This window comes from Pararge aegeria, chromosome 4, assembly GCF_905163445.1.
Source record: "Pararge aegeria chromosome 4, ilParAegt1.1, whole genome shotgun sequence".
NCBI lineage: Eukaryota > Metazoa > Arthropoda > Insecta > Lepidoptera > Nymphalidae > Pararge > Pararge aegeria.
The window spans coordinates 2,526,824-2,548,792 of NC_053183.1; the positions used below are offsets into that span (position 1 = coordinate 2,526,824).

The following is a 21,969-nucleotide window of genomic DNA, read 5'->3' on the forward strand; positions in this document are numbered from 1 at the left end:
CTAGATGGCGATGTGTGTATTGTAGTTATTGTTAGACAATCGTTAAAGATGGCCACAGTCTGAAAAACAATAGTCATTAAGAACAATCGTCATTTCAGCTGACAGTCAAATCGAACAAGTTCACCACGTGGACTAGACTTGCGTATCGTACCACTTCTGACTGATAAACGACACCGGGAGGTATCTTTGCATCGTTCGAGTCCATGTAGGACTGCGGTGCATCGATAATGCAGTCGTATTTATATCAAATTACCCACCAACTCAATGTCATGAACATAAAAGTTTAATTACACGGGTCAACATGAAATTTGACTTTGATTGCAAAGCATTGAATTTCGGTAGTTTAGGTCGTAATAAGACGGAAAAAAAATATATGGCATGAAAAACTTTGCTTTTGTGCTTAGAAGACTGTTATAATTGACCACATATAAAACAAAATGCATCAGCATCGTATTTGCACTTTCGTGACGACATTTTAAGTTATTCTGGGCTTGTAAATAACACCTGATGGTTGTTTATCACTCGGGTGCCATCTAGCGGCACAGTGTAAACGTTAATTCCCCACTCTCACCCCGCGGTCTTTTTAAAAATATTAAAATCAATTAAAATTTATGAAAAAATTGAAAAATGATTATTATTATTATAAGTATCACAAAAGCAAACTTTATACCGAAAAAAGGTATTTTCTTTTCGTTTTTGTGCATAACTAACTGGAAAATAATAGTATAAACTTTAGGACAAAGAACGAAAATTTTTTTGTAGAGTCGTGTGTAGTGGGTAAATAACCCACTTTATAAATTTACTAAAACATTATATATTTATTTATTTATAGAGTGATTGGTACCTGTTACGAATGGTATTACTTAAAAAAAAAACTATGCCCTACCTCCCTCTGGCGTTGTGCCGTATGAATGAAGAGTGTCAATGCAAGTATTAAGTGATGCGTTGTCCTCAGACGGTGAACGCGCTCTCGTACCTGAAGGACACGCACGGCGTGATCCACCGCGACGTCAAGCCCAGCAACATCTTGCTGGACGAGCGCGGCAACGTGAAGCTCTGCGACTTCGGCATCAGCGGCCGCCTGGTGGACTCCAAAGCTAAGACGCGGAGCGCTGGCTGTGCGGCCTACATGGCGGTGAGTAGACCCCAAGCGAATAACACATGATTAACGAGTGCGGCCACGCGAATGTTTCCCAGATCATCACCGTCGTCTACCTTATCTTGTACCTTCTATCCTAACGCTCTATTATATTTGTATTTTGTGAATTTTCTTTGTGTGGTGTACAATAAAACTGTATTCATTCATCCATCACTTCAACACCATCCTCTTTGGGGCCATATATACTGGATTTAAGAAAGCCTGCAGGGTGATCCATCCAGTCCTATGGAACATCATCATTAGTGCAAATTCTCTGCCGGCGTCCATGAAGTACAGTCAACCGCAGACAGAAATATTAATAGTATAGCACAGCCAGCCAGAGTTGCACGGAGTGTTGAGTGGAAATGTTCTGTCTAGACAAAGATTCGGAGAGCGACTGAATATTTTGTGGGCTATATTATCCCCACGGGAAGACTATAGAGGAAGAGAAGAATACAGAAGAAGGTAGAGAAGGTTTCAACCATAATACCATACACTTGAACTAAAAGATGCGAGAACATCGGAGTAGTACGCCGTACGCGCAACGCGTACGAAAAGGGCCGTTATTATTATTTTTTGTTTATTTGGATTAGTTTCGCGGTCTGTTTTCAGATTTAATGCAAATTTAAATAATATGATAAAACAATCGTTTACTTCCTGGGAAAAAAATACGCCATCGTCTTTTCATACTTAAGGTTAGTAATTTTTGGCTGACAGATTACACGTACAAAATTATGCCATTTTGTACGTGTAATCTGTCAGTCGAACAAATGAAGACTGGTGCGAAATTCATACCGTTTTGTTTTTATCGTTTATGAGCGCTGACCCGAAGTCTATTTGATATTTGGTCAGTGCAGATAATAATCTAGTATATTTATTTATTTATATTTAAAGTAAGAGTTATCGCGAGTTTAAAAAGTTTAAGGACACTATACCTTAACAAAACATTTAATTTTAGCGAACACTTAAATCAAAAACTTCTTTTTAAAAATGCTAGTATCAAATAAAATTATTAATATATATTTAACCTATTAAAAACATAACTAAATCGAAAACGAGCACTAATAACAGTTAAATGCAAAGGCAAATGAAATATCTACAGAAATATTAAAAATAAATTAAAACTACAAGTAACAATACACAAACAATACAACGTTAAATAATCAGTAAGTCACAACTATTTAAGAAATAAAATAAAAAACAACAACGTGTACAGATCGCCATAAGGAACAGTTTCGGAACGCAACTCAGTTACGCCAACTTTCAGATGTCATGTGTCAGTGTAATTGTATCACCGGCCACCGCCCGGCAGATCATTGATTTTTGTAAGCTGCGGCAATGCAGACTTAATGCAGTTACAAGCTCTGCGCTACTGCCGGGAAATAACTGAACGACTTAAGTTTTTTAATTCAAGATACATAGAAAAAATACACTGTGCAATGAAAAGAATAAATAAACGCAACTCTAAAACCTCTACTTCGCTGTGGCTTTGTTCGCACGGGAAGCCATTTCAGTCGTTCGACGCTTTTGGATCTAAGAACTGGATGTCTGAGGAAAACTGTAAGCACTGATGCTCAATCTTGGGTTGTAATCTTTCTTAGAGTTTTATTATTTGAGATGACATTTATTTTTATTATCTAAGCTAAATAAAACGCTCTAGTATTTATCTCGGTTTAGTTCAAAATTCATTTATGTCAAGTAGACCTAGCGTATAAGCACTTTTGAAACATCAAGGAAGTCTGTTTGTAGTGGCCTTTCTTTCTTTATTCCCATTATGTGGCAGATTTTTTTCTATTCAGATGTCAATGCAGGAGCAACGCTCTAGTATTGGTCTCGGCTTAGTTAGAAATTCATTTATTTCAAGTAGACTTAGTTAATAAGCGCTTTTGAAATATCAGTCAGTTTGTAGTGACTTTTCTTTCTTTATTCATTTTATTTCGTGTTCATTATTTGTCTTGGGCAAACCATGTATAAGCAATAGATTCCTATGTGACCACATCTCTTGCTCGTTGTGGCCTGTTTTGTGTAACAGCAGCTGTTGTCGAAGCAGTGCAAGTGTTTCCAAACTAGAGTTTAAAAGATGGAGAACTCAGCGTGCTGTGAAATTAGGTTACCAGAAGGTTTGCACGAGAGAGACTTTAGTGATTACCGTCTTCTTGCCAGCGTTTAGGCGAAAGTATCCATGCTGGAGTAATTAATTCTCACAACTTCTTCCACATAGGCGCGCAAGCCGTCGACGCGAGCGCACGTTTGTTGTTATCTACTAAGAGGAATTTATCGAGTCGGTATTTTAGTATTATTCTACCTACTTTTTAATATGGTGATTTATTATTATGGAGGAGACTCGGGAGTTATTTGATACGAGTAGTAATATGTCTGAAGAAGAAATAATTATGGGAAGTGAGCAACAACATGGGTCAGTACCCAAACAGTGTGAGGGCGAGCCTCGAAATGTGGAAAAAAGAAGCCGCGAGGAGGACTCAACGGAGGATGAACAAGGTTTTATTAAAGTGCAACGAGCATCTAAACGTCATGCAAGAAGTAACTCTGACAATTTGGAAGAAGATTCTGGTTTTAGGGTATGCATTATATCAAAAGAATTATTACCAAAGCAATTTGGTATGGCAAAGTTGTTGAGATCTGAAAATATTGCGGGTATTAGAAGAATTATGTATAAAAACCCTTATAAGGCTATCCTGTATTTTGGTGACAGAGAAAGTGGTAACAAGTTGATGAGTTGTGTGAGTTTAATAAACTTGGGATATAGAATCCAACCAGCTGATGAGATGTCTCTATGTTACGGAATCGTTCGGCAGGCTGATCTAGAAGAAACAGATGAGGAAATTTTAAAAAATTTGAATTCAGAATTTGAAATAGTCTCGGTAAGGAGGCTCAAACGGGTAAGTGACTCAGGTGTATGGGTTAACTCAGAAACGATTCGGTTAGCCTTTAAAGGCCCAACCTTACCGCCGTATGTTTTTGGTTATGGCTGCAGATTTAAAGTAGAGAAATATACCTTTCCTGTTACCCAATGCAACGGGTGCTGGAAATTCGGTCACCTGTTTCGATCTTGCCCCACAAGAAAAATAGTGTGTCCTAAGTGTGCAGGTACTCATGCCAATTGTGAGACAAGTAATTTTAAGTGCGTGAATTGCAAAGGTAGACATATGGCTTTGTATAAAAAATGCCCAACTTTTCTTCATGAAAAAGAAATTAGAGACATTATGACTAAGAAGAACTGTACGTACCGAAATGCATTTAAAATTTTCTCAGATAAGAAACAAACTGAATATAACGACACTGATATTCTATCGGAGCACGAAAGTATTGAATTCGACCAGCCAACCAGGAGTCATATGCAAAACAAAAGATCTTATAGAGATGTAGTTATAGAAACTGAAATAAATGGAGAGATGTCCACAGAGGAAGATGATGAGTTAAAAAAGAACCAGTCGGAGACGACTAAAAAAGTACCAAAACAGGGAAAAAAGAAACAGAAAGCTGAAATAAGAAAGGAAGAACAATCAAACTCAAAACAGCAACCACCGAGTTGGGCAGACCAAGTATTTGGGGAAAGTGCACAACAAAGTGACGAAGCGCAGGTGAAGAAGAAGAAGGAAGGGTATGAAAAAACTTTTGGTAAACTTCTGCTAACCACTGTAAAAAATATAATAGATATTTTTAAGTCTGCTCATAGTTTTAAAACTAAATTAGAGTTAATAGGAAGTTTGTTAGTTAAAGAGATTTGGGAATTAATATCGAGTTTTGTTCAAAGTAGGGCTATATGTAAAAAAATGTTTTCTTCTTTATTTAATGGATAGTTTCAACAGACACAAAGAATTTGTACTGAATTTTTTGCAGTGGAATGCGCAGAGTATAAGAAATAAGCGTACGGAATTTGAGTTGTTAATGTCGCAGGAAAAAATTCATATTGCTTTAGTTTGTGAAACATGGTTGGGCTCAGAGTCTCACTTTAATATAAGTGGTTATAACATATTTAGAGAAGATAGGGAGGATTCATATGGTGGTATAGCTTTTGTTATTCATAAGTCAATTAAAATTCAAGAAATTCCTCTCGTCATTAATAATTTAGGAATAGAAATTAAATGTGTAAGTTTATTAAATTGTAAAGAAATTAAGAAAATAATTCTAGTATATTGCCCGTCGTCAATTAACACTTCTTTAGCGGATTGGGAACATATTTTTTCGATATATCCTAATAACTGTTTAATAGCTGGAGATTTTAACGCACACCATACTAATTGGTCATATAAAACGGACACAAGAGGTAGAAATATTTGCGATGCTGCTTTAGATGCAGGTTATGTATCTCTTAATAATGGTGACTATACAAGAATAAAGTATGTAAATAATCGCCCTCAAAGAACGTCACCTGATGTAACCTTTGTGACAAGCAATATAGCATTAAATTTTGAATGGAAAGTCATAAATGAAAGTTTAGGAAGCGATCACATGTTTATTAAGATGAAATTTAACTATAGAGACTCTGAGGATATGACACAAAAGCGCAATTTTAAGTTAGCAAATTGGGAATTATACAGAAGTGCTTTAGAAGTTCAGTTTACATCGTTTGATAATGACTTAGATATTCAACCATTTTATGACCTTTTTATAAAAATGATAAATGAAGCGGCTGATTTGTATATTCCGATGGTTAAAACTTGCCATAATCCGAAGCGGGGCTTCCATCCCAAGTCATATTGGAATCAAGACTTATCCAAATTGGTAGCTAAACGTAGATTGGCTTTGAGTAACTTTCGTAAGAACCCCACACCGGATAATCTAAATATTCTTGAAATGAAGACTAAGGATGCTAAGAGCGCTATTAGAAGGGCAAATACAGTGGATTGGCAAAGTTATTGTGATAGTATTAATGAGAAAACAACAATCCCCTACATGTGGCATCGGTTGCGGTGGATGAAAGGTTATCGGTCTCCTAAATGTTATGCGCCTCAGAACGAAAAAGTTGAGCTTTTATGTAGTCTTGCCCCTGATTACGTTTCCAGAAAATCACCCGAATTTTCCTCGACAAACACTTCTTTAGAAGGTAATTTTTCAGTGCAGGAGATGTATTATTGCATTAAAGCAAAAGATACAGCACCGGGTGACGATGGAATTACTTATTCCATGATATTTAATTTGCCTACAAATGGAAAATACTACCTGCTAAAATTGTTTAACCGCATTGTAAACACTGGTAATATTCCTATGCAATGGCGTGATATTCTCGTAGTGCCAATACAGAAGCGAGGTTCATACAATACAGCAAATAGTGTCAAAAGACTAAGACCAATTTCTCTAATATCATGTATTTGCAAAATTTTACATTCTATGCTAACAAAACGTATTGAATGGTTTGTGGAAAAAAATAATCTATTATCACCATTCACCGCAGGATTTAGAAGAGGTCGTTCCTGTCAAGACTGTTTGACAAGATTAGTTACGCAGATTCAAATAGGCTTTTCAAAAAATCAACAAACAGTAGCGTGCTTTTTAGATATTGAAGGGGCTTACAATAACGTCTTAATAGAGAAGCTTACTGTAACGATGGATGAATTGGGTTTTGGTAAAAAGTTATGTCAATATATATGGAATTATTTAAGTGAAAGGCATCTCAAAATGCAAGACAACATTGATAATCGGAGTTATATTACAAGATTTACATATAAAGGTTTGGCCCAAGGTGATCCAATGTCACCAATACTTTTTAATATAGTGACATTATTTTTTTTCCATAAAATAGTAAATATCTCAATGTACCAATATGCGGACGACTTTGTTTTACTTAGCACCAATAAGAATGTACAGGAGAGTGCTAATAAAATGCAGAGGGCTCTGAATATATTTAATGAAATGTTGAATGAGCTTGGCCTGGAGATATCGGCAAAAAAATCAAAGTGTTGCATATTCCATAGGGGTCATAAAAGACCAAACGTGGAATTACAAGTAGAGAACTGTTCTTTGGAGTTGGTAGAAGTTTATAAATATTTGGGTTTGTGGCTTGATAAATCTTTGCGTTGGGGTAAACATATCGGCGAGACTGTCGTAAAGGTTCAAAGATGTTTTAATTTACTTAATGTTCTGGCTGGTTCGTCGTGGGGCGTTCATACTAAACATCTAAGGCAAATATATTTATCATTAATAAGAAGTCGTATAGACTACGGCTCCGTTTTATATGATAGTAGTGCTAATTGCCATTTAACAAAACTAGATAGACTACAAAATCAGGCATTAAGAATAACTGGAGGTTTTATAAAAACTACTCCAATCCATGTAATGGAGAGTGAGCTCTGTATTCCACCATTGAAGTTAAGAAGAAAATATTTAGCTAGGAAATATAGTTTAAAGTCTCTATCTTGGAAAGAGAATGAAACTATTAAGCTAATTCAAAAACTAAGTGGCTTATGTAGCAACAGTTATTGGGCGAACAAGAGAATCCCTTTACTTGTATCGGTTTATGAGGAAGTTAAGGAAGAACCTATTGCGTCTTCATTATGTCTTGAAATGTTTACACTTAAAACGTGGGTTACCAATATTAAAGTACATGAAGTAATTAAATATCACTTAGAGAGTGTTAAAAAGTCCAAAAAGTTATGTGAATTTAATAATTTAAAACACGATGTTATTAGGGAGCTTAGAGAAAATTATGCTGGCTGGTTTGTTATTTATACTGATGGGTCTAAGAGCGCTGAAGGCCTTGGTGCTGGATTTTATATTAGTACAAAAAATGATTGTAACTTATATGATAATGATTGTTTAAAGATAGATGGAGGAGTATGTATTATGACATTAGAACTCATTGCTATTTCAGAGGCTTTATCATATGTAAAGACGACGAATTATAAAAAGGTACTTATTTGTACGGACAGTAAAAGCGCACTTCAGCATATAGCTCGATCCGCCTCTGGTCTTAGAGGTGTATCGATAGCTTATGCTGTGCTAGCTAAAATAGATGATTTGAATAGTAGGGGGGTTGTTCTGAGATTGCAATGGGTTCCATCGCACATTGGCCTGTCAGGTAATGAGGAGGCTGACTTGTTGGCAAAACATGCATCCAAGAAAGGTAAATATACTAAGGTTATGGTAAATTATTCTGAATTGCTACCGAAATATAGGCAATTATGTCAGATAGAATGGAAAGAATACTTTGATAGAATATGTTTAGAAAAAGGGATATGGTATAGAACACTTCAATGTGAGCCTCCTCATGTACCTTGGAGTACTTATACACGGCTGAAAAGAAAATATGTTGTTTTCGCACATAGGCTAAGATCGGGACACATTCCATCTAGCAAATTTGGATTTCTTATGGGAAAGACACCCTCTCCCAACTGTGACACATGTGGTGTAACAGATGATGTGCATCATTTGCTGATGGAATGTGCTCGTTATGACGTAGTTAGGAACCAGTTAATTGCATCTTTAAATCTAAACAAGTTGCACGTTGGCGTGTTTCATAACCTATTAGGAAGACCAGACTCCATCGAGGCGTGCCACTTGTTTAGATTATTTGCTGATAAAATGTAAAGTTAATGTTTATTAGGTTACAATAGGGCTGACATGCAGCTGTTCTGTAAAAGCCATTAAAAAAAAAAAGAATAAAAAAAAAAAAAAAAAAAAAAAAAACTTCTTCCATCGCGTAAAAAGTTAGCTGGTGGGCGATGTATTCCTCTCTCACTCGGTTTCGCGACTACCTTCATCCTTTTAAAATCGTGAAACCATATGCGCGCGCATTTTGTTACATCTTATAATTTCATTCCCATGATTCTTTCCTAACGCCCCAAAAGAAGTATAACTTCAATTAATTTCAGGACTACACCTGAACAAAACAGTTAATTTTAGCTAACACTTAATTAAATAACTTCTTTTTAAATCTGTCACTGTTAAAACAATAACATCGTGAACGAAGTCGCGGGCAACAGCTAGTATCAAATAAAATAAATAATATATATTTAACATATTAAAATACATAACTAAATCCAAAACAACCAAGCGGATTAAAATCAGCTAATTAGTTACTCCCACATTCACTGCCAAAAATCTAAAGAAATCCCTCAGTAAGTCACAACTTTTTAAGAAATAAAATAAATAACAACAACGAGTACAGACCGCTATAAAGGAACAGTTTCGGAACGCAACTCAGTTATGCCAACTTTCAGTTATCGAGTGTCAGTGTAATTGTATCACCGGCCGACGCCGTCCGCCCGGCAGATCATTGATTTTTTGGAAGCTCACTGCGTTAGTTATTGATTGAATGCAGATACAAGCTCTGCGCGACTGCCGGGAAATTAATAAACAATTTAAGTTTGTTAATTAGTTTTTGGGTCACCTGCTTGTATTTCGAGAATAAGCGATTTTAAATACATAGAAAAAAACCACTGTGCAATGGAAATAATAAATAAACGCAACTCAAAAACCTCTACTTCGCTGTGGCTTTGTTCGCACGGGAAGCCATTACAGTCGTCACACGCCTTTGGACCTTTGAACTGGATGTCTAAAGAAAACTGTAAGCACTTATGCTCAATTTTGGCGTGCAATCTTTCTTAGAGTTTTATTATTTGAGATAAAATTTATTTTTATTATCTAAGCTAAATAAACCGCTCTAGTATTGGTCTCGGCTTAGTTAAAAATTCATTTATTTTAAGCAGACCTAGTTTATAAGCACTTTTGAAACATCAAGTCAGTCTGTTTGTAGTGGTTTTTCTTTCTTTATTCCCATTATGTGGCAGATTCTATTGTTGCAGCCATTAAATTATTGTTGCAGCCAGAGCGGATAGACCCGCCAGACCCCAGTCGGCCGGACTACGATATACGCGCGGACGTATGGTCGCTGGGCATTTCGCTGGTGGAGCTTGCCACCGGGGTTTTCCCGTACCGGGACTGCCAGAACGACTTCGAAGTACTCACCAGGGTATGTCTTTTTTTCAATTTTCATTTACACTATAACTGTTTTCGTACGTCGCGGGCGGAAAATTCCAGCATGCCGATGAAATAACAAAGTGCAAAGTGTGAGATTTTTTACCTTTGTTTACTTATTCGATCGCAAGAGAGTTAACTTCGTTTTGTATGGTATCTAAAGGGCGCCATCTAGTACAATACTGGGAAACAGTATTGTCACTTGTAACCTCATTAACCTAGCGACATGTATTTTCTCACTCGTTTCTCATCCTACTATAATAACTTGAAAGTTTGTAAGGATTTATAGATGTTTGTAGCACTTTCAATTATTAAACGTATTCTAATACATTACTAAGCGTAAATTAAACGTATTGTAATATTTATAACAACTAAATGTGTACAATAACAATTTTACAGTAATATCAATTTATACAATTGAATAACACATACGCTATAATTTATATACATACCAGCGTTCTTTGTTCGCGTTTATTAAGGTTTTTACACATCCCATTGGCACGGTTTGTCTTCCTGGGATTAAGAGTAGCCTATCTAACTCTCTATCCTTTTAACTAACTATAATAATACTAGCTGTTGCCCGCGACTTCGTCTGCGTTTGATGTTGTTTTTAAAGTATTCAGTATCGCTAAGCCTTAAATGAGTATTAGTAGTATATATATAACATGTGACTGTCAATTAATTATAGACAAATAATTTGCAATAAAATAAAATTGCAACTATAATTAAAGATCTAAGCTATCCTATCTCTTAAGTTGGACCAGACTGCTCACGGTGTGCCAATTTAATTTAAAATCGGTTAAGTAGTTTAGGCGTCCATCGCGGACAAACATCGTGACAGGAGATTTATATATATTAAGATTATATTTAGTTAAAAAGGATCGTTTTTTGACATATGTCAAAAACCAAGCAGATGGTTTGCTTAGTTTGGGCATGGAGGAGGGAACATTAGGATTTTTGTTATGATTAAATAAAATCTCTATAGGTACCTATCTAGAAGTCGGAAATAATTGAAATTGTTATTGATGAATATTTTTATGTGAATATTCGTCTGTCATGTTATTACCCATAACACAAGCTACGCTTACTTTGGGGCTAGATGGCGATGTGTGTATTGTCGTAGTATATTTATATTTAAGTACGATTGTCAAACCAGTGGCGCGCACTTCATATATGCACAGAAGCATTGTCTACCCTAATATTTTTTTAGGTATGACTTTTATACAGAAGGAGGATTTTTCCTTTTTATGCTATTTTTGGCCTACCCTAAAAACTGCACGCCACTGGGTCTAATGTACTGTATCGCTGTGTTGTGATTGTTTTTCTATACTGTATTTACTTTACAATAAAAGTGTATGCCCAATTTCGCGGACATAGTTACTTCTAAACAATCATATAGGTAGAAAACCGCTAACCTTAAACTGACCGATTTATTACAACGATAAAGAGTTGTAGTTACCGTTTCTATCAGTAAAGATTTATTTGTTGTACTAAATTGTTATGTATAAAAAAAAGATATTTGTTTTGTATTTGATGGACCAATAATCTATCTCCCATATTATGGGGACCGTTTAGTCAGTAAGGGACTTTTAAAAAGTATTTGACGGTATCCTAATCCTATGGTTCGTTGTTGAAATAGGGCATGAGTGTAGTAAATTCACTAATTCATAAAAAAAATCTAAAATTATCATGACCAGACAGGACCTCATGACAATGTTTATACACGTGCATGCATGGAATGCAAATGAATAATTGTACCAAGCACTTATAACGAGCATAAATATAAAATTGCAACCAAATAATAATTTGCATGCCAAATTGGTGTGGTACAGTTAAGATCTCCAAATTTTCTTAATACCTATTTCACCTGTATCACCAAATCAATAAAACTGAATTCAATTGAAATAAATTGAGCATTTCAAAGTGGACTGCATGTATGTCGTGGAATTAACTGTTCGGTATAAAGATTGGCTGGTTTGATTATTGCTTCACTCCTCTCATGAGATTAGTCACGAGAAGCTCTACCACTGCTAGAGTAGTAATACTCTAGCAGTGGTAGAGCTCGTCCGGGAAAGTACTACCGTCATGCTCTTTGGCGTTCATAGGCGTTGGACCCAGGGAAAGCACAAGGCAGTGAAGTTATACTTCTTTTGGCGCGTTAGGGACAAATTATGAGCGTAAAGGAGAATGCCGAATGTAGTATGGGATTTGGTTTCACATCTGCGGGATCATTCCGGTGATTTATTAGATTCAACTGTATTAAAATCTCAAATTTTAATGATGAGTGAAACTTTGGATAGTTGGATAATGCGTTATAATAAAAACTTCAAAGCGTTAAACACCATTTTTCCGTTGTCTTTTTTTCTTCAAAGATAAAAAAAATCAAAACATTTTTGTCTTGTTACGCCAAAGAAGAAGTATAATTTCTAACGCGTGTACATAAGTACACACACGTTTTTTTTTAAAAGTTTATAGTAGTACACACGCCATTATATCTTTGCACGACACACACACTACTAAAAACGTGTGCACACATCTACAAAGTTGTGCTTTTGTTTCTCGTGCTTATTTCAATATCAGTACAGAGGGCGTCTTAGTTCGAGTGGTTAATAATGAATTTACCCTGCAATGGAAATTTACTCGTAGATAATATGAGATTTAAATTATATTATAAGTTTTTTTTTAAATCTTTTTATCAGGTAACCGTATGCAGGTTAAATTAAGGAAGTAGGTGATTATTGAACTACGTGCGTGCGTGTATAGAGCGAGCTCCATATTTGCGTAGAAGTGTCTCCGGTGTTTTATTGCCGCCTTAATCTTTTCTTATCTGAAGGCCTAGAAAGAGGCAAGGTTAGGGCAAGCTTCGGTGTTGTGTGAAGCAACCACATGGGCGCATGATAACGCAGGACATGAGCCCATGTGGTTCAGGGTGCTTGGACTTTGGATTTATTGGTTTTTAAACTCTGACAAAGAAACAATTGGAATTTATGTCTGCATGTAGGTCTGGTTGTCAGTGGCAGCGCATTTACCGAACGGATGAACCGATTTTGATTTTGTTTGTTAAGATAAATTAGTCGGGAGTATTCTTACCTATGTTCGATGAAAATCCAAGAGGGATATTTTCACAGCTCCCTCGATATGGATATCAAATGAAAGGGTAATATTATATTATAATTATATTTATTGACTAGTAGAATCCTATACTCGCTTCCACAAAATGGCGAATTTTCTACTAATTACTACCCCCTCAATATGGGTATCAAATTAAAGGGTTTGATTAGTTTATTGGAGGTTCGGGGGTTTTTTAATTACTCATTTATATTTTATATATCGTGTAGTCATTTTTCTTCCATAGCTGTTTAGGTGATGGATGAGAAGATGAGAAGTTGTATACGGAGAGAAGGAGTGCATGTTCGTAGACAACCATGTTTGTTGGCTGGCTGACTACGAGCATGCTCTCAGTTTCTCCGTAACCCCACTTCGAGGAGGCCTAACGAAGCGGCCAGGACCCAGCAACGCCGAAACTGTCTGACCATCGAGGATGCCACGGAACAAATTAACACCGTCTACGTATTAATAATTATAATATAACTTACTATATTAAATTCGCACATTGTTTCCAATAACATCGGTTTTGTTCACTGTGGCTATGTGGATAGCTGAGCGAAAATGCATGATTAATCATGTTAAGCTTGGAGACTGTATTAAGCACGTAATCGCGTACTCACTGAATTATTATATTTACGTGATTTTATTTTAACATCTTCCTTCCTACTCGTACCTTCCCTTTAGATAGGGAAAGCACTACTAAATTCAATCTTCCATTTAAAGTTTAGGGATTATCCTGGGGTTGAAGCGGTGATAGTCGATTGGACTCCGTCTTCACTTTCGGAGGCCGAGTTCTAATCCCAGCACGCACTTTTAACTAACATCTAAGTAATTTGCGTTTTAAGCAATTAAAATATCACTTGCTTTGCTACAACGGTGAAGGATAACATCGTGACGAAGCCCGAGAGTTCTAAATAATTTTCTCAAAGGTGTGTGAAATCCACCAATCCGCACTTGGGCTACGACCTAAACATTTCTCATTTAGAGGAGAGACCCGTGCCCTGTAGTGGGCCGGTGACGTGCCTCAGTGATCTACAATCAGATCAAAAGCCTGAATCCTGCACGGTTCGATCCCCGGGTCGAGGAAACTGGCGTTGATTCACAATTGGCGGACCAGCGTCTGAGCTTTCCGGTCGTGTCGGAGCGGCCATTCCATCGGACTATGAGAGTCAAGGAATAGAAATTGCACCTGTTTTTGCGCTCTATAATAACTCCTGCGTAGTTGGAAAATCTATCCGACGACCACCAGACCAGAAGAAATCATGATGATGCGATAATGATGTGATGATGTAAATGTTTTTCAAAAGGTAATAGCGGATGACCCGCCTCAGCTCCCGGACGACAGGCAGTTCACACCCGAATTCAAATCATTCGTCTCACAATGGTAAGGAACTCTCTCACTTTCTCTACGAATTTATTTTTCAGTAGTAAAATAAAATAAAATAAAAATAGTTTATTTGGGTAAATAAAATTATTGTAAACACTAATGGCTGGAGCCTTCTTTTAAGGGTAGTATTACTACCCCTCCGCTCTTCCATAACAAGAAATAAACATAGAAACGAGGGTAGGTATACAAATATTTGTGTAGATATTAGAAATAATAGACACTTTACATAGCGGAAGTTAAGTTAACTATAAAATAAAAATTAAACAAAAATGACATTACAATATATTTAAAGTGCAAAGTAGTTCGCGTGCGTGTTTGTGAGTATGCGTTGTGTGTGAGTGTGTGTGTGTGTGCGTTGTATTAGAACTTTGTGTTCGTCCGGGAAAGAATTTCTGCCATGATATCTACCAGCATTGCAGTGCTGTGTTCCGGTTTGAAGGACTTAGTTGCTGATGTTAATACAGATTCGACGATAGCGACCGATTAGAGTGCCTATAACTGGGCTACAGTGCTGCATTAATAGATAATGGATTTGACTTGACTTGGAAAAGATAACTAAAAATCATTAAAACAATAATTTTACTCCGTGTTTTAAGTTGAATTATAGAATAACTGTCACCTTTCGGTTCAAAGGGTCGCAATGTCGATGTAAAAAACACCGGGGCCCTTTCGGAGAAAGTCCTATTGCATTTAGTTATAATTCTGATGATGGGGATATATATTTTTGGCTGCTAAATCATAAAAAAAGGTAATAAAAAAATTTGGTCCAAAAAATTTCAAATTAGATTATTCAGACCTGCCGAATATGCAATTTTTTTAATAGAATCTATCAAGCCGTGTCGAAAGAGTGTGTCCCGAACATAAAGTTCGGCCACTAGTATTTTATATATGAGATTTATTTTTTCAGCCTCACAAAAAACTACAGACAACGTCCGAAGTACGCAAAACTATTGGAACACCCGTTCGTAGTTAAATCAGCGCGAAGTTCAATATCGGTCGGTACTTGGTACGCGTCCTTACCGCTCGTCGGCCACAGTTCGAAGTACAAAGCCGCCTGTGTATCGAGTTCTACGCATTCTGTGAATGTGTCGAGCAATGGAGTGGAAGTGCCGAAGACGCCTGTGCCCGTCAGGAATTTCGTCACGAGCTCGCAGCATTGGACGCCGGAGCAGGCCACGCCTACACCCGGCAGGTAATACTGCTGTTATTTACACATAGTTCACTATCCAAGGTCGCCCGAGTATCGAATTCCAAATATTCTGTGAATGCGACGAGCAATGGAGTTGAAACGCCGAAGACGCCTGTGCCCGTCGGTAATATCGTCACGAGCTCTTCGGCTTTGAACGCTGGATCAGGTCACGCCTACACATGGCATGTAATACTAAAGTTGTTTACACATAGTTTGCAATCCAAGGTCGCCTGCGTTTCGAGCTTTACGTATTCAGTGTATGCGACAAGCAATGTAGTGGAAACGCCAGTGGCTGTCAGGGACTTCGACAGAAGCTCGCAGCATTGCACGCATGGGGATTCACCCCAGCAGGTAACGTTTTAGTTATGTACAGTTTGATGTCCAAAGCCGCCTGTGTTTCGAGGCCCACGAAATTCTGTAAATGCAATGCGCCATGGAATACAAGCACCAGTCACGCGGAGTCCAAGGTTAGCTGTGTATTGCACTCCATGCATTCTGTTACGAGCATTCGTGCGAGCGAGAGGGCAATATATTTGAATGCGCGTGACCAAGACAGAATGTGCAATGTAAAGTTCCTGTAATTCGTTATAGAGCGTGGTGGGCGAACACCGCGAACCCGGGTGGGAGCAGTTCGCAGCCCGCCAGCCTGGAAGCTGATCTCTCGAGCCATTCGCCTTACCCCAGACGCAGGTACTGAAGTTTAGGAGTTTAACTAACTTTTGATATAGCAAGGTTTTCTTTTGATCTAAAAGTAATTAGATCATTTGTCTGGTGGGAAGCTCCGGCCGTGGCCAGTTATTACCCTACCCACAAACACGTGCCGCTAAGCGATTTAGCGTTCCGGTATGATGGCCCGTAGAAACCGATTAGGGGTATGGGATAAAAATGGGCTTACCACCAGGTGAGATTGCAGTCAAGGGCAAGGAGGGTGAGGTTGTAGTGCAATAAAAAAAAAAACAACAACTGAGTTCGACTCGTCTTGCATCTGCAATAGCTTACCTGCGTGCGTATCTTATTGGTTTTTCTGTTTCTATGTCTTTCCTTTTCGGTTTCTGAAGAACACAAGACCGATCGAGCTCTACCAGCGTATCGCTATATTTATTACTCGTTTGTGTCTGTCTGTGTCTGGTTTCCGAAAATAAAAGCGTGTAAGATACATAGAGGTATTTCCAAAAAACCCGAGTAAGGCAGGAGCTCTCCCTGCGTATCTTATTCGATTATTTTTCCTATGTCTGTCCGTTCTCTACCAGCGTATCGCTATATTATGTTATACCCACTTGTATTTTGTCTCTGTTTCTGGATTCCGGAATGAAACAAGTAAGATATGAAGAGGTAATCCTTTTGCAGAAGCCAGACAAGTCTGAAACTCAGTTTTAAAAATTCACCTTTTATTAGTACGACAGAATAAGTTGAAATTGGCATGCATGTAGTAAAATATCCTTTATTATCAGGACGATAGAGGCGTGTGCGTCGCCTCCGCCCGCGCCCGCACGCCGCGTGTCCGCAGACAGCCGCTGGAGAGCTTCGCCCGCCGTGAGTCTTATATTTTTTTATGTGAACGACCTACTGTCGCGTTTTAGCATTAAAGTAGACTTCCATGCCATCACGGTAAACGGCATGACGCTCTCTTATGCCGTCATGCCTTGTGTGATACTGTTTACTGCCTGGAATTCCGTGACTGCTAATTCCAGTCAGGGAACTGCAGTAGTTCCCGGTTATTATCACTCACAATGAGAGCGTACCCTGTAGTGGGACGATAATATGCTAACAGTGGTGGGTAAACTAATCTAAAAATTTGTACACAGAGTTCCGGCAACACGAGTCCCATAGTATTACAAAGATTCTATCACCAAAGCCAGCAGAGAAGGTCGAGAGTCGATCTGCATTCTACGCCCAGACATCGGAGGTAAGTGAAAAAGGAAATATAACAGAAATCGGGCAGCAGCGACCACCTGTTCTAATACTACCATCTAAGGTCATCATCAACCCGTCTGCTTTGTGATTATGGGCAAACCCGCTGGGAGAGGTCTAAGGGGGCGTTCATAAAATACGTGGTATGTTTAAGGGGGGAAGGGGGTCGTGTCAAATCTCATGTAATCTTACGCTTACGTTGGAGAGAGGGGGGGGGCAAATATCACGTATTTTTTTCTGATTGAAACAAAAAAAAATTATACTATTTTGGTCCTTTGGTCTTATTACGATAACATTCCAACGCGTTTACGTAAGAAACCCACATTTTAAATAATCTCACGTGAGATTGGGGGATGGGGGAGCGTTTGAATAAAAATCTCAGGACATCTCACCAGAAGGGGGAGGGAGGGACAGATAATTCAAATAAACACCTCACGTAGTTTATGGACGCCCCATCATTGCATTATTGGACTGTTATAGACTATTTATATCTAATGGCAGTTCATGTGAACTATGGTGTGTTTGTAGCCTTAGCCGGGAGCACAGTTCGGGTCGCTCGCCCGAGCCGCCTCCACGCACTGTCCGGCTTCACCACCTCGAGCACCATAAAGGTAATATTTCATAATAATTGAGATTAATGACAGTCTGACAACTCAGACAGACAGTAACTCACACTAACAGACACACACCGACACACAACAGACACACACCGACACACATACAAACACACCGTCACACATGCAAACACAAACCGACACACTGGCACGCATACAAACACACACTGACACACATACAAACACACACCGACTCACACATACAAACACACACCGACTCACCCATACAAACACACACCTACTCACACATATACACACACACACACACACTTACACACACACATACTTACACACACAGAAAGACACGCACACACACACAGACGACACGCACACACTTGATGAGTTGAAAATGATGATCATGATGAGTTGAATGATTTATTGGTGCAAGCAAGCAATATTAAATACATTAATTTAATATTGCTGTTATTGCAGCTAACGGAAGCATGGAGCTGGAGCCCCCACCACTTCACGATAGACTGCACCCACCCTCGCCTTTACTACTAAGCAACGACAGGTAATACTAAGCAAATCCTAGAGTCTTTTACATGAAATCTGTAACGATGTCGAATTCGGAAGATATTTAAAAAAACTAGAACTGAATAAAAAATTTTAGAATTTTTCATGGTTAAGCTTCAGCATACGCATAAACTAGCAGTGCGATTTCGATTCTTCCTTTTACGATTACTATTTTTTGTCACTAGAAATTAGGTTTGACTGATGGATACCATCCAACAATATTGATCCAAGTCTGTCAATGAATGGGTTCCGGCTTCGGAAGTTTTGAAGTCTCTTCAGAACTTCCGAAGCCGGGACCCATTCATTTATCCATTCATCCAATATTGCTTACCCAACACTGTCGACTTTGTGGTGCTGCTATTAAAACACTGTTGGCAGACATCTGTTATAAGGAATCAAAGGTATTTTATTTGTTAATTTTTTTTATCTTGTGTTACTATTGTTAAAAGGTTATCGGAAGGGCGGAGCCAAAGTCTAACGCGGGCGGAACTACGGAACGGTTACCGAACCGAACTGACGGCGCCGGTGCAAGCGAAGCACCACCACGACGACCAGGGTGAGTCCGCCGTCTGCTTCCTGGGACTAGGCTCCAGGGTACTGGCCACCCGGCCATTGCTGGTTTAGGAATACTGGTACACAGGTATGAAGTGTAAAAAAAGTTGGCCGTCCCAGACGGTGGCGTAGAGGGCATGACGGCATAAGAGAGCGTCATGCCATTTACCGTGACGGCATATGGGTTGATGTACTGGCCAGTTGTGCCCATGTGTTTCTCACCAAAAATGCATTTGCTGGTTTAGGAATACTGGTACGCAGGTATGAAGTGTAAAAAGGAAAGTTGGCCGTCAAGGCTGCTGGTGTATAGGGCATGACGGCATTAGTGAGCGTCATGCCATTTACAGAGGGCGCTGTGTGTTTCTTACGTGTCACCAGTCTGGGGTTAGGGGTCTGTGGCCATCACTTAGTATGTATCAATACAAAAACTTTAATAAATTTAAATTATTAGATTTAATTTCTAATTTATTACAAAGAAAAAAAAAAATCTTATTTAATATTTTATCAATGCCGTGCATTGTTGTGATGCACCCAATAATCCACTGTGTAATAATAAGAAAGAGTACCAAATTTTGAGGAGATCGGGGAGGGATTTATCTTTGTATTGTTGTTGAGCTAGGATACTTAATACGAGGACGATATTATGGCGACCAATCCCACATTAAATGTATCTGTGGCTCTGATCAGGTTTATTACGAAATTACGTGATATTAAATGATTTATTCATAACCGATCTGTGACTTTGTTAACAGATTATTTATCGGTATCTCGGTTTCTAATATTCGGTTTTAGGATTTTTGGGTTTGAATTTTGCAAATCCAAGGTCACTAATATAATTAATGCCGGATTTGTCGTTTACCGTTCGTCGCGGGGTTTAAACTACCAACAAACACACAAGACATGCAGAAAATAACATTATTTACGTTTTCTTCATAGCGAATCACCTTTTTCATGGATTTTTTTTTATTTCTTTCCTATTAGCACTAAATTGACCAAAATTTTGGGATATATTATAATTTTGTTCGTATGTTCTTTTACATGTTTTGTGTATATGTGTTATGGAGGGCAGCCAGCCTATGATGTAAGACGTATATATACTAATTGGTGTTAAATTGCTGCGCTTGCCACTCTACGCCACTTTTTTTTTCGTTTGGGAAGTGATTGTATGTTTTAAAAGGTTATGTACACTGATAAAGAAGTGCCATTAGATTCTTTGTTGTAGCAGATTCGGCTGTACATAAATCTTTGAAGCTAAAGTGAGAGGTCTAAAAGCAATGCTATTCTTTTCCACAAGAAACATTGTAAAGACAGCAATGCTTTCAGATCTGTCTAGTTTGACATCAGAGATTTGCGAACAGCCCAATTGGCAGCAATCTTGGTCGATTCAAAATTAAGTAATTAATACAACCCGCGATGTAAATCTTGAAATCAAAACCTACTGTCAAAAATTCAATATCAATTTTTTTTGTATTATTTCAACTTTTTTTAATACGCATTCAATTTTCTTTCGATTATATTATTTTATAATTCACGAACATTCCTTTATTTAATCATGTATTTCATTTGCAACATCTCAGAAAGCGAGTGTACATAAATTGAACAGATAAATGAGTATACAATCAATTCGCCATATCACTATGTATCATTTCCATATATTTGTCATACGGTTGTCCCATCATTGTGTCGATGTACATAGGGCTGGTACGACAAAATGAATTATACGCTTAACGCTTTGCGGTTCCGCTTGCGCCAGACGATATCACTGTGACAGGATTAAAAAAAGGAAAAAATCGGCTTCCGTGTCTACAAAAGTTATGCTTAAAAGTATAGATGTCCATTACTGCACACCTCCTCTTTACTTCCCGCGGGTGTCGTACGAGGTGACTAAGGAAATGTACACAGAGAACGTGCAGCAGCGTCCTCTGTGCTACTTCTACCATCTACTGCCAAACAACGGGAGGGTTGGTTATGACCAAGAGAGAGAAGAGAGGTCTTTAGTTCAGCAGTGGACAGTAATGCTATTGATAAAATATTACTGTAATTGCAAGTGGTTTACTGCTGCCCTATATAAGAAATCCTTGCTCTATTCTCTCTGAGTATAAAAAGGTTGAGGTAAGCCCATAAACCAGTGGCGTGCATAGAGGCAATGCACAGAGTATGCAAATGATATAAAATGAAAAAATCTCCAGTACAAGTTATAAAAACTTTAGGGTAGGCATTTTATAATGCTTACAATTCAAAAAAAAATCAAAATTCATTTATTTCAAGTAGGCCTAATATAAGCACTTTTGAAACGTAAAGTCTGTCTGTTTGTAGTGACTCTACCACCGGTTCAGAAGGCAGATTCTACCGAGAAGAAGCCGGCAAGAAACTCAGCAGTTGCTCTTTTCCAACATCAAAAATTTACATTTTACATTTTAACATTCATTTTTCTATCTTGTGAGAGATGAAAGCGGAGCCGGATGCTTCCAAGAAACCTTGTCATTAAGAAATCAATGCCTTTCCTTCCAATAACGTAAAAAAAAAACTACATAATCGGTGTAGAGAAGCGAGGAACTTGGCCTATAAAATGATGGATCTTAATTAGTCCTTCTAGATCTCACAGTGACTTCTATGT

The 21,969-nt window shown here is 38.0% G+C and overlaps 1 protein-coding gene across 2 annotated transcripts in view; it reads left to right on the top strand.

Moving 5' to 3' along the window:
- LOC120637858 (dual specificity mitogen-activated protein kinase kinase 7-like) overlaps positions 1 to 21,969 on the top strand; it is a 33,745-nt gene that overhangs the window by 6,214 nt on the left and 5,562 nt on the right. The window contains exons 5-15 of one of the 2 annotated variants that reach the window (XM_039909897.1): positions 956 to 1,135; positions 9,924 to 10,070; positions 14,491 to 14,567; positions 15,478 to 15,762; positions 16,351 to 16,449; positions 17,211 to 17,292; positions 17,565 to 17,665; positions 18,199 to 18,281; positions 18,717 to 18,798; positions 19,250 to 19,356; positions 20,422 to 21,261. In XM_039909897.1, coding sequence (XP_039765831.1) covers positions 956 to 1,135; positions 9,924 to 10,070; positions 14,491 to 14,567; positions 15,478 to 15,762; positions 16,351 to 16,449; positions 17,211 to 17,292; positions 17,565 to 17,665; positions 18,199 to 18,281; positions 18,717 to 18,798; positions 19,250 to 19,356; positions 20,422 to 20,432 — 1,254 coding nt within the window. In that variant the 3' untranslated portion in view covers positions 20,433 to 21,261. Of the gene's footprint in view, positions 1 to 955; positions 1,136 to 9,923; positions 10,071 to 14,490; positions 14,568 to 15,477; positions 15,763 to 16,350; positions 16,450 to 17,210; positions 17,293 to 17,564; positions 17,666 to 18,198; positions 18,282 to 18,716; positions 18,799 to 19,249; positions 19,357 to 20,421; positions 21,262 to 21,969 lie in introns of those variants that run through there. The other variant, XM_039909896.1, reaches the window with a different exon arrangement.